Here is a 13,225-nt window from a genome sequence, read left to right as displayed (position 1 = left end):
GGGTTCCGGAGATATAGATTTTATAAACAAAAATAAATCAGAGTAATTTTATTCAAATGCGAACAAGCTTTGGCAAAGTCAACAAATTGGACACTTGGAAACTTTTTCAAAGAAAGCGTCGGTACATTTCGATGTGGTCAGTTAGAAGTACTTGGGATGACCGACACCAGCAGGTAGCCAAAGGACCCTAGAGCAGTTACCTCCACAGAAGAAGCAGTCTTTCAGCAGTTCCATGCACTATATCCGTGTTTCAATGTATTCATGTGGAGTGGCCCTGATGCCAGGAATAAAGGATGCTGAAGATGCTCTGAGGATGCTGTGAATGCAACTTGGTCAACAAGGATCTTCCTACAGGGATTCCTCTGTGCACGAAAATGGTGAATGTATCCTGGTTGCACGGTCAACGTCTCATAAAGTCCTCTCTGGTCCGGCCAAAGTCCAGGCGCCACTGGACTACCAGTCACCTGTTGTCGCGTTCACAAGCCAATCCTTCCTGGGACAATAACTTGCTTTCTGAGGGTCCTAGCAACTCCTCAACAGCACTCTCGGGCTCCGCAAACTCTGATGCAACTCTGTGCATCGGGTCTTAGTCCTCTGTGGTGAACGGCAGTGGTGGTAACGGCCTGAAGACTTTAACCTACCAACTTGCCCCAGCACGCTTCTTCTGCTGTTGTGCCCCTGTGCTGTGAACAGGGTGGGGCAGTCAGCTAGCCCTTGGAGTTCTGTTGGCTTGACTGAGCTCTGGAGACAGCTTCTCCTTGAGCAGGACACCGCAGGCACAGTCCCTTACTCCCAGCAGGTGCAGTTTCTGACAGTGCAGCCTCTCTTTGCTGGTCCGTTAATGCAGCAGGGCAGTACTTCTTCAGGCCTTCTTCCAAGTCAGTTGAGATCTGAGGTCTTGATGCCAGAGGTGCCCCGTTTATGCTCAGAAAGTGCCCTCAGGGCAGGATGCAATTGTTTTCCCTCCCACCTGATGACCACTTTTGTGGAGTGTGGCATTTGGCTATCCCAGGATGCACCTTTCTGCCCACTGCCAAGATGCAAGACCTCTCTCTCTCCGTGTTCAGACCTCCCTAGTCCACCCCCTGGGTGTGGCTACATCAGGGCTACACACCCATGGAAAAACCGGTAGGCAACTTGTTTCCCTCTCTGCTTTATGTGCCAGCCTGACTACCTGAACAATAGGGCAACCTTCCTCCCTGGAGTTACACATCTGCCCTTTATATGCGGCTTCCCGTTCGAAGCCTACCTTTTGGGGCTAACACCCAAGTGGCTTCCTGCAGGTGGGAGATGACATCTCCCTGGCCTAAAATCCCTCCTTGTTCTCCATCCTGGGAGTCGTTGAAATGTCTCTCCAGGAGGGCAGAAAGCTGTCTCGTGGAGCGGCTCCACGTGTGTCCAGTAAGGCACAGAAGTTTTAAAGACACAAGGCAGCATTGCTAAAGCTGTAAACTGCAACAAGTCATATTAATTTCAACTTGAGATAAAAGTCGGGCTTAATGTAATGAGCTGTTTGATACTAGTTAGCACAGTTGAGGCTATCGGCATGTAAGCACAGCTGAGGGGGTCATCATGTTATCCTGTGCTCGCCAGTTGGGTGACTACGTTTACCACAGTAAAAACTGCAGTTTTGCGTGTTTTACAGTCAGAGTATGCAAAGTACACGTCTTGCAAGTGTCATATATTACACCCTCATTAAGGGTTCGGAAGCCTGCCAGAGGGGTGACTTACACAAGTGTCATGGGGAAGTGGTGCATTGACTGCTCTACCAGTCTGCAGTGGTGGATTGTGGGAACTGTTTTACTTTGGGGACCTCCAATGTGGCACAATGGGTGCTGCCAAACCTGGGGTACCCCTCTAACGTACATGCCCAGGGTACCATTACTAAGGACGTACAGGTAAGTTAAACCATTCCAATTGGGTGCATCCAATTTGACGTACACTTTAGGGTCAGGACACTGGCACTGAGGTCCGGTTAGCAGGCCTGAGTGTACGGCCAGCAGCATCAGTCAAAACACTTGGGGGTGACCATACAAATAGATACATTTTCTTACAGAACGTATATTGAACGTGGTGAGAGAGGGGAATATTGGTATGATATAGCGTTAGTGAAACCTGCTGTTCAATTGAGTCTGAACACCTGGACTGGAGAAAGATGGAGTGTAAAAAGAGTTGATTGACTTAAACCACAATCCATCCATTATTGTAGATAGATGTGCCTTGAGCGAAGCAGATACAGAATTAGTAAGCTTATGTCTGTATGTAATTTTAACTTAATGGGAAAACTTTAGTAGTTTAAAAAAAATCTTTCATCCTGCAAGAGGTTGTTGGAGAAAAATAGTTATGTTTTACATTCTGCTCACAGAAGTAGTGGCTTGCGAGGAGTATCGCCGAGTTTTAGAATTGTTCTGTGTTTAAAATTCTTTAGATACATTGCTTATTTAAAATACATATATATATATATATATATATATATATATATATATATCTCCACAAAATGCCCCTGCATTTAGGACGCAACTCACACAGCGAGTGATTGACACAATCATTTAATAAAAGAAACCGGCATTTCATACCGATCGTTTTCAGTCCGTGCCTGACGCTTTTCAGAGTTTTTTTTACTCCTTTTACAGCAATAGGCAGGCACACCAGAGGCCCATAAAAGTGAAAGCACGGATGGAACATTGGGAGCCAGATATCATGGTGCACTGAGCATGCCTTTGAAAAAGGAGTAAGAAGAGACTGAAACGCGTCAGGCACGGACTGAAAACGATCGGTATGAAATGCCGGTTTCTTTTATTAAATGATTGTGTCAATCACTCGCTGTGTGAGTTGCGTCCTAAATGCAGGGGCATTTTTTGTGGAGATATATATATATATATATATATATATATATATATATATATATTATACCAAAGGGAAATTAGAGTTGACCTATGCGACACCAAAACAGTCCTAAAAGGCAAAGTTTAAGTACATTACCTTCACCTATACTCCCACCCCTTCTGTTTGATCTCAGCCTCAATTCCCATCCCCAGCAAACATTCTGATCAATGACATCTCATATTTACCAACAAAATCGCTATCTAATGTAGAAATAATAAATTACATCTACAGTAATAACACACAAATGTTTTAAAATGTCTTCCCTGCCTATTTGGTCGTTGCTTCTTGTTACACCTCGCCCTTTCACCGTGATTTCTTTCCCACGTCTTTCTGACATTCTTCACTCCGTTCTGTCACGATCTAAAAAATGTAGAGGCCAGAATGTGCATGGGTCCTGTTGGACTTAGTGTTCTTATTCTCTCTCTTTACCAGTTATGCATGCTTGTGTTGTGCATTACTTGTAAAGTGCTTTGTCACCCCAAAGGGTCTTGGTAGCGTTCTATAAAACACCGAATAAATAAATAGAAATCGGGACCAAAAAAAACACTGGGCACTAAAATAGCCAATATAGTATCTTAATCTGCACTATAAGAAATTGCTCAACTCGCAGCAACATATACTGTAAACCTCTAACATGTCTGTATGTATGTATCTGAAAGAAACACGTTATTTAGATTCCTCGCCTTAGAATATCCCCAGGCGTCAGGCTGGATCCAGAAAGATTTTTTGTAGCAATACCCCTTGCGCGTCGCTAGGCGTTGTCTGCGGCTCCGCATCCGTCGTTGGCGTCGTGCGCCGGAATGACGTCGTCGGAGTACTTAGACGCCGCCTCGCGCGGTGACGTCAGTTCTTCTTTTTTCCGCGCCAGACAGCGCCGATCCGGGAAGAGCTTACCCCTCAGTCAATTTTTGACTAAACTTTTTTGACTCTTTTTGGTCTTCTGTCGACTCAACTCTGGTGCCGGTAGGATGCCCGGGTTTAAAGCCTGTGACTCCTGTCATCGACTGATGTCGGTGACGGACCACCATCGCCGGTGCCTTTACTGCCTGGGGGCCGACCACGACGCGGAGTTGTGCCCAGATTGTCAGACCTTGACCTCGAAGGCTATGCGGGAGCGGTCCCGTAAGCTTCTCGAGCTTCGGCACTCGGCTCCGCGCCGCTCACGGTCCCGGTCCAGGAGGAGGTCCAAGGACCGGTCACGGAGCCGCAGTCACCATCATCGCTCGTCGGGCTCAAAGTCTTCGGGTAAGTCGAAGCGATCTAAGAAGTCCAAGAGGCGACACCGCTCTTTGGACTCCCCTCGCCGGTCGCGCGACTCGGCTGAGGGTCAGGGTGGTCCCACCCCCGTGGCTCTGTCGGAACCGCAGGAGCCGCGTCCGTCCCCATACCCGCCGGTCCCTGGGACTGACGCGACTCCGGCGGAGGTCAGTGCCTTCCTCTCGGCCATGAGGTGCCTGGCTCCGCCGTCGACGCCTGCCGGCGCACCTTCGGGCCCCACGGGCTCGACTGGGCAACCTCGCGTGCCGTCGACCCCGGCGCTGGCCTGGATCTCTGCCGGCGCCGGTCGACCTCACGACGCCTCCTGCGCCGACACCGGTTCCGCCCCCGGCGTCGTCTCCGGCCGATGCCGTTCCCCGGTTTAGCCCCTGTCCGGCGCCGGTGCGGCACGGCTTGACGCCGCACCTGACGCCGATGGATGAGCGTTTCATCTACCGCCCGGCTCCGATCATTCCTCCTGTTTATCAGGAATCGGATGACGGGGGCGACTGGGAGGGGTCTGAGGACCCTATGGCCAAACAGGGCCAACTTTCACAGGACTGGGCAGACGAACTGGGGGATGCCAGTGGTCTGGACACTTCCCCGGACGCTGGTTTCATCTCTCCTCCGACTGTGGCCTCGGAGGAAGATGCAGCTTTTTCAGTGGTGCTGCGCAAGGCGGCCGCAGCCCTGGGGCTCGAGCTGCCTGCTGTGGCCGTGAGGACTAACGTCCTCACAGACGTGCTTCAACCGTCAGCAAGCTCCACTGAGCCTCTGCTGCAGTTCAATGAGGCCCTCATAGATGTTCTGCAGGGCACTTGGTCCAAGCCCTCCACAGTTCCTCCTGTGGATCGGAACGTGGCCCGGCGCCACCACCCTGTTCCGGGCAACCCCAGTTTCCTGTCCCAACACCCCACCCCGAGAGTCTGGTTATCCAGGCCTCCACTTCCCAATCCTCCTTCCCGTCCGGATCGGGAATCCAAGCGGCTAGAACAGTTTGGAAAGAAACCGTTCTCTTCCCTGAGTTTGGGCCTGCGGTTTTTGAACACCGCTTGCCTCTTGGACCGTTTCTCCCACTCTCTGTGGGATACGGTGGAGGACTGCTGCCCCTGTGTCCGGAGGAGGCCCGGACACGTCTCTCCCAGGCGCTTGCTGATGGGCGAGATGCAGCACGACATGCCATACGGTGTGGACTAGACACCACGGACTCGCTGGGTAGGACGATTTCCACTACGGTGGCGCTCCGGCGCCACGCCTGGCTGCGGTACACGTCTTTTTCGGGGGATGTCCAGAGTTCCCTCATGGATATGCCCTTTGATGGCATTCGCCTTTTTGGTGAGAAGGCGGATAGTGCGCTGGCTCGTTTTAAGGACTCCCGGCTACGGCCGGGTCCTTGGGTCTCTCGGCCCTACGGCCGCAAACTTCCACCTTTCGTGGCCAAGGAAGGGGCGCCTCCTCCCGTCCGCCTAGCCACCGTCCGCAGACCCAACCTGCACGCGGACGTGGATTCCGCCGTGGCGGTACAGGAGACAACGTGCCGGTCAGTCCACATCCACCCCGGCAGCATCCGCTTCAAAGTCCTCCTAGTCCGAGCTTTCAGGCCCATTCCACGCCAGTGGGCGGCAGAGTTCGCCATCACCTGCTCCACTGGCGATCCATCACTTCGGACAGGTGGGTGCTGCAAATCGTCCGAAGGGGCTACTCCTTCCCCTTCGAGACGACCCCTCCAGCCATGCCACTGTATATCGGAGGATCACTTGAATCTTCTGCGGAAGGAAGTTACGGCCCTCTTGGCCAAAGAGGCCGTCGAGCGCGTTCCTGGTGCAGAAGTAGGCCGTGGTTGCTATTCCCACTACTTTCTGGTTCCCAAGAAGGGTAAAGGGGGCCTACGCCCTATCTTGGACCTCAGGAGCGTCAACGCCTTCCTCCGGAAGGAACGGTTCAAGATGCTAACTTTAGCTCAGGTTCTGGCTGCCCTCGACCCTGGAGACTGGATGGTAGCGTTGGACTTGCAGGACGCCTATTTTCACATCCCCGTCCTGCCGGCCCACCGGCGTTACCTGCGGTTCATGGTGGGTCAGGAACACTTTCAGTTCACTGTGCTCCCCTTTGGCCTCACCAGTGCCCCTCGGGTGTTCACGAAAGTGATGGCGGTGGTCGCAGCTCATCTGCGCAGATCAGGGGTTCCAGTCTTCCCCTATCTCGACGACTGGCTGTTGAAGGCGGGCTCGCCCCAGCAAGTCGTCTCCCACCTCCAGACTACGGCCGACCTCCTGCATTTGCTGGGGTTCTCCATCAACGTGCCAAAGTCACACCTGAGTCCCTCCCAGAAGCTCCTCTTTATCGGAGCAGTTCTCGATTCGGCGCAGTTCCGGGCTTATCCTCCGGAACAGCGGGTCTGGGATATTCAGGCTCTGATTCCCATCTTCCGGCCTCTAGCCTGGGTTTCGATCAGGTTGGTGCTGCGGCTTCTGGGGCTGATGGCCTCCTGCATCCTGTTGGTGCATTACGCCAGGTGGCAAATTCGGGCTCTGCAGTGGGACCTGAAGCTTCAGTGGGCCCAGCATCGAGGCAACCTGTCCAACCATGTCTTGATCTCGGAGGGCACTGCGAAACAGTTGCAGTGGTGACTCACGGACCGCGATTGGGTCAGGGGCAGATGCCTCTCCCTACCCCAACCGGAGCACGTAGTAGTGACGGACGCGTCCCTCCTGGGATGGGGGGGCCATATGGGAGAGGCGGAGATCAGAGGTCTCTGGTCTCCGGCGGAGTCTCAACTCCATATCAACCTGTTGGAGCTGAGAGCGATCCGGCTTGCACTGAAAGCCTTCCTTCCCTCTGTCCGGGGAAGTGTCGTGCAGGTGTTCACGGACAACACCACCGCCATGTGGTATTGAAACAAACAGGGCTGCGCCTCTGGACATGGCTGGAACACCAGGGCATCATCCTGGTGGTTCAACATCTGGTGGGCTCTCTGAACGCCAGAGCGGACGAACTCAGACGCCGGTGCATGATGGATCACGAATAACGTCTGAACTCGGACGTGGCGCAAGGTCTCTTTCTGCAGTGGGGAGAGCCTTGGTTAGATCTATTCGCCACCGAAGAGAACGCGCAATGTCAGCAGTTCTGCGCGTTGGAATTTCCAAGGCGGCACTCGCTTAGAGACGCTTTTCGTCGTGAGTGGAGTTGCGGTCTGTTGTACGCCTTTCCGCCTATACCACTTCTGCCCAGAGTGCTGAAGAAGATCAGGCGCGACCGGACCCAAGTCATCTTAGTGGCTCCGGATTGGGCACGAAGGTACTGGTATCCCGAGCTACTCAGTATGTCAATCGATCCTCCGATACGACTGCCTCTTCAGGAGGACCTTTTGTCGCAGCAGCAGGGGACGGTCCTCCACCCGAACCTGTCCAGTCTCCACCTCCATGCGTGGAGATTGAGCGGCGACAGTTGATGCCATTTGACTTGCCTCCTGAAGTCTGTGATGTGATTCTGGCAGCCAGGCGTCCCTCCACAAAATCGGTATACGCCTGCAGATGGAACAAATTTGTGGCATGGTGCGCAGCAAAGGCTGTGGATCCCCTTTCCGCCCCTCTTTCTGAGGTTCTACTCTTTCTTCTTTCTTTGGCCCAGCAGGGCTCTGCTCTGGGCACCTTGAAAGGTTATCTTTATGCAATCTCTGCTTTCTTACGGCTTCCTGATCAGCCTTCTCTTTTCAAGTCCCCTGTTGTTTTGCGCTTTCTTAAAGGCATTACTCACATGTTTCCTCCTGTCCCCTTCGTAATGCCTCAGTGGGATTTGAATCTTGTCTTGACCTTTCTGATGTGCGCTCCCTTTGAACCCCTTCACAATTGTCCACTTAGTCTTCTAACTCTTAAGACTGCTTTCCTGGTTGCTATCACCTCGGCTAGACGGGTGAGTGAGCTCCAGGCTCTGTCATCTAAGCCTCCCTTTCTTTCTCTTCATCCGGACAAGGTTGTCCTCCGGACTCGTCCTTCTTTTCTTCCGAAAGTGGTGACCCCCTTTCACATCGGGCAATCGGTCACTTTGCCCACCTTCTTTCTGCCTCCTTCGAAAGAGGAAGAGAGGCTCCACCGTCTGGACCCAAAACGTGCGCTGTCCTTTTATTTGGACCGCACCAGACAGTTCCGGGTGGACGACCAACTTTTTGTTGGATACGTAGGTGCTAAGAAGGGAAGAGCCGTACACAAACAGACCATCTCACCGTGGGTTGTCTTGTGTATAAAAGTTTGTTACTCCTTGGCGAAAAAGGACCCTCCTGTTGGGCTGAGAGCCCATTCCACCCGGGCCACGGCGGCGACTACTGCCCTGGGACGGGGAGTTCCCTTGCAGGACATCTGTCAGGCGGTGACGTGGGCCTCACTGCACACGTTCGCCAAGCACTATTGCCTGGACAGCCAAGTCCGGAGAGATGGCTTCTTTGGCCGTTCTGTTCTCCGGGACTTTCTGGTGTGATCTTGGTTCGCAGACCCTCCACCGGGGTTGGTATTGCTGGGGTATCTATTCTAAGGTGAGGAATCTAACTAACGTGTTTCTTTCAGATGAACAAGTTACTTACCTTCGGTAACGATGTATCTGTAAGAAACATTAGTTAGTTAGATTCCTCACCGACCCACCCATCCTCCCCGCTTTGCGAACCAACATCTAGGGTTAAGGTCATCCTGTTCAGGGCCCTAGACTTTTTGCCACCAGTGTCTGTCTCTTGCATGGCTCTGCATTCCTGGCGCGGAAAGCTATGTACAAAAACTGACGTCCGCGCGCGAGAGCAGCGTCTAAGTACTCCAACGACATCATTCCGGCGCACGACGCCAACGACGTATGCGGAGCCGCAGACGACGCCTAGCGACGCGCAAGGGGTATTGCTACAAAAAATCTTTCCAGATCCAGCCTGACGCCTGGGGATATTCTAAGGTGAGGAATCTAACTAACTAATGTTTCTTACAGATACATAGTTACCGAAGGTAAGTAACTTGTTCGTTATTTTTATAACACAAGCCTAGCCAATAGGCAGTAGGGCACTGTACAGTGTCAAAGGCAATGAAGGTTACTGCCAGCAAGTGATTAGAGGGTAGCTAGTTTCTGGGAGCCAGTGCACTATTACTATTTTGTAATGTTGTGTTCTTGAAAGGGATGCCTCTTCAACAATTTCCTAAATTGGAGCAGGGATGGTCAGTGCTGTTGGATACAGAAATTTGTTGTTTCAGATTCTGGGTGCCTAGACGGAAAAGGCCATGTTGCCTTATTTTTCCTTTCTTTTTAACTCTTTTGTCTTCGTTCTGATGGTTTCTTGGCTGTGGGTGTGCCGAGAGCCAGCCAGCTTGACTGGTTGCGTGTGAGATATGACTGTGGCTGCGTGGGGTACATGGCTGTGGTTATGTGGGGTGCATGACTGTTTGCGTGGGGTGCATGACTGAGAGCATGACTGTCAGAGCTTTGGACGCATGACTGTCCGAGCGTGGGACGCCTGACTGTCGGAGCGTGGGAAGCCTGACTGTCGGAGCGTGGGACGCATGACTGTCGGAGCGTGGGACGCCTGACTGTCGGAGCGTGGGACGCCTGACTGTCGGAGCGTGGGACGCCTGACTGTCGGAGCGTGGGACGCCTGACTGTCGGAGCGTGGGGCGCCTGACTGTCGGAGCGTGGGGCGCCTGACTGTCGGAGCGTGGTGGGAGGGGAGGAGGGTGTGTGTACGATTGGCGGGTGTTTAAGTGTATGTTGTATGGTAGTGGAACTTTTGTCATGGAATGACTGATGTTTGGGTGTCTTTTAATAATTTCCAGGGAGCATGTTGGCATATAATATTGATTTGGGGATGTTTGATGGTGACTGCGTAAGTTCATGATGGTCAGTTTGGGACCATATGCTTTGGGTATCTGACAGAAGGCATAGGAAGTGTTCATGGATCCTTACTCCATAAAGCAGAAAGAACTTTTTAATTAGCACTGTACAGTCTCTTGTTACATTTGGGCAATGTTACTGCAGTAAAGTAATATCAAAATGGGACCCTAATCTGGGTGATGCTGATGTATCTCCGTATCCTGCTGTATTCTTCCTTTTTGTGAGAGGACTTAAAAAGGGCTTTTTAGTCTGCGTTCACTAAATCAAATTGTATTTATATTTGAGAACACAAGTCACTTTAAATGTCCATCTACTTTAAAATCATTTTATAAAGATTTTATTTTTCTGGTCCCATATCATTGGCAGATGTTTATGATGATCACTAATATGAATAAAAGTCAAGTGATGAACAGACATTCCTATGGTTGTGTGTCACTCCCGCATCTTTGATCAGACACTAGTTGAGTTGGAAATGCCTAATGATGTTTGCAGCACCCTCATTTCGAAACCCATCTGAATTTTATAAACCATAGAGAAAGATGTAGTCTCATTGCTCATTGCCTGGCTATAATTCAATCCCCAGAAAACAAGCTGAGGTCAAAACCCATTCATTGATTTACTGCCATGTACAGATGCACAGTTTATTTTCTGATTTACTGGAGATAATTGGTCTTGTTTTTGTTGCAGGAAACAAATGTTGCCAGTCTGGCACAAAGCAGTAGATTTTCTGTCTGCTAATGAATCCCGGATCAGGACAGAATCGCACCGCATCGCAGGGGAGGATATGCTTGTTTGGCGTTGGACTCGCTCTGCGAAATATTCTGACTCCTGAAAAGCATCTCAGCGACAGCAGGCCATGCTTCTCACGTCACCGATTGTGAACATCAAGTGGCCAGCGATTTCTCAGCCTTAATATCACATATTTATGTCAGGAAATTAATTTTGCGTTGGTAAATTAGGTGATGAAGCAAGCTCTGACGTGGGAACAGCAGCAGCAAAAAATAATCCAAATTGAGAATGCTCTGCAGTAGCAGTAAACTTGCTTCATGAGAACAAATCTATGTGAACTGCAACTGACTGCAAACCTGTGTGAACTGCACCTGACTACAAACCTGTGTGAACTTCACCTGACTTTCCCCCCAGGGTGGACCTGCTGCAGTTTTGTAAATGCAGGAAATCGATTAGTGAATTCCATAAAAGGCAGCCTATGGTAGGTGTAAGAGAGCTGGCTGCCCTAGAGCTGGGTGCACAGTGCATTGAAGGCAAAATGACATTGCTGGAGATCGTACCTTTGGATAGAATGGTGCTCGTAGGGCCCAATACAAGGGTCGTGTGGGATTTTGAATGCATGTCCGAAGCTTTGGAACTCTTACCATGCCAAAGAGACGTCTAGGGAATGTTTCCTTAGTTTGTTGGGGTTTTGTTTGTCAAATGTTGTCGAGTGCACAAGCACAGATGTTAAAGAACCCGTTTTCCCAGTACTTGAAAATGGCAGTGTCATGCAGCTATAAATAGGACCTTCTGACAATCGTGCTGTCCTAGAAGAAAAGCTAATCTACTCTCCGAGTTAAATTGTCATAAATTATGACTATCCAGATGCAATATAACAATTACATTTTACAGCTTTTAGTTGATCTTGAAATTAGATCCGTTTTCGAAATGTTTTGGTTTAATCACCTCTTGGTTTAGATTTCCAGTGAAGAAATGCCATTTTAATAAGTTTTGCACATAGGCTATTTGCAAAGTAACAGCAAACGTTTTGGACATAGGCTATTTGCAAAGCAAAAGCAAACCACACAACCTTAAAATTGTTGGTTTTCCTGCTGCTATAAATAGGGCCTTTTCATAATCCTGTTTGCCTGACAGAAAAGCTAATCTACTCTCCGAGTTAAATTGTCATAAGTTATGGCTATCCAGATTTGGGCTGCTGTCTGTTAACTAGTCTTGCGGCAAGTGGATTTTGAAATCTGAAGCCCGGGTGACGTAGTTCATGCATAACCCTTGACTGTCTCCTCTGAAATTCAGAGCGTTTGCTCCACTTCTCCCACTCTGAATGCTTGACATTTTCTAAAAACTTTTGCTCAAATAAAAGTGTATTTTTTTCTCATGTATACGTGAGTCTGTATGTTAAGTAAATAATTACTTTGCTTCCTTTATCTGCAATGACGGAGAATATTGAGAAAAATGCTGAATTCCTAAAGTATATTCATTCTCAGTATGGCTATGATACTATGGCTGAACATCGGCCCATGCAGGCTAAGCATTATGGAGATCCTGGACAAAGTGGATAGTCAGCTGCTAGTTTTAGGCAGCTGTTGCATTATGCCAATGGGTACGGGAGACAGGAACCAGTTTCTAGGTCAGATGAGTACAGGCTGGTGATGGTGAGTTCTTGGTGATTAGAATGGTCCTGGGTGATCGGGCATGAGATGGGATTTAGTAATTGTTTGGTTTAGTAATTGTTGAGTGTAGAATTAAAGGCTATCCATGGCATGCTCACTCAACACTATGGCGCCTTTATTGCCAAAACATTTTATTCTGGCCTGTGTCTCATTTCACGTACATGAAAAATGTGTACAGATGGTTAGAAAGACGCTGAGCACCTAAAGGTGATTTTGTTTGTGTTGTTGTCTTGTAGCTGTGCTATGTTTTTGGACCTAACCCGTGTCCCTGCCATGAACTAAAAAGAACTGTGGTTGCTCATGCCGCCTGGGCACCGAACGCTATGGACTGCAGGTCTAGGTAGGCATTTAATGACTTGACACTATTGCTTGTTTAGCTCAGATTGGAAGCTGGGATGAAAAAGACATGCTGACCTTTAGAGAAAGGCTGTGCCGGTAAATATTTGCACCTACATGTGCTTTCGGAGCCACTGGGGTGCTCCTGCAGTTGCACACTGGTGATTCTTATTTTACCAGCCCATGCTTGGAATCCTAGTTCAGGGATAGAGGGATACATAAAGTATAGCCCCAGGGCCGCATGCCCTGGTGAGCTACTTAACAGAGCACGAAAATTAAGAAAGCTGGGCACATGTGTATTTGCACTTTAAATAAAAGTAAAGAAGCAAAAAAGATGTCCTGCACAACTTCTCTTAGGGAACACTTTCATTTTTAAAGACATCTTGCATTAAACATGTAAAAATTTGGGAAACTCTCTTCAAATTTTTAAAATGTCTTTCATTAACATGCAGTAGCGTTTCACCTTAGTACAGAAGATTAAATCACTG

At 49.7% G+C, this 13,225-nt stretch overlaps 1 protein-coding gene across 1 annotated transcript in view; it reads left to right on the top strand.

Annotated features, from left to right (window-relative positions):
• The window catches only part of LEMD2 (LEM domain nuclear envelope protein 2), a 406,431-nt gene extending 394,321 nt beyond the window's left edge, over positions 1-12,110 (top strand). The window contains exon 9 of the mRNA XM_085651168.1: positions 10,687-12,110. Within this exon, the coding sequence (XP_085507294.1) occupies positions 10,687-10,831 (145 nt within the window). The 3' untranslated portion in view covers positions 10,832-12,110. The remainder of the gene's footprint in view (positions 1-10,686) is intronic.
• Positions 12,111-13,225: the final 1,115 nt, after the last annotated feature.

Source organism: Triturus cristatus, chromosome 1_1 (assembly GCF_964204655.1).
Source record: "Triturus cristatus chromosome 1_1, aTriCri1.1, whole genome shotgun sequence".
In the NCBI taxonomy this organism is placed as follows: domain Eukaryota; kingdom Metazoa; phylum Chordata; class Amphibia; order Caudata; family Salamandridae; genus Triturus; species Triturus cristatus.
Note: the sequence above shows the minus strand (reverse complement) of the source record. Positions and strands in the feature narration are given on the sequence as shown.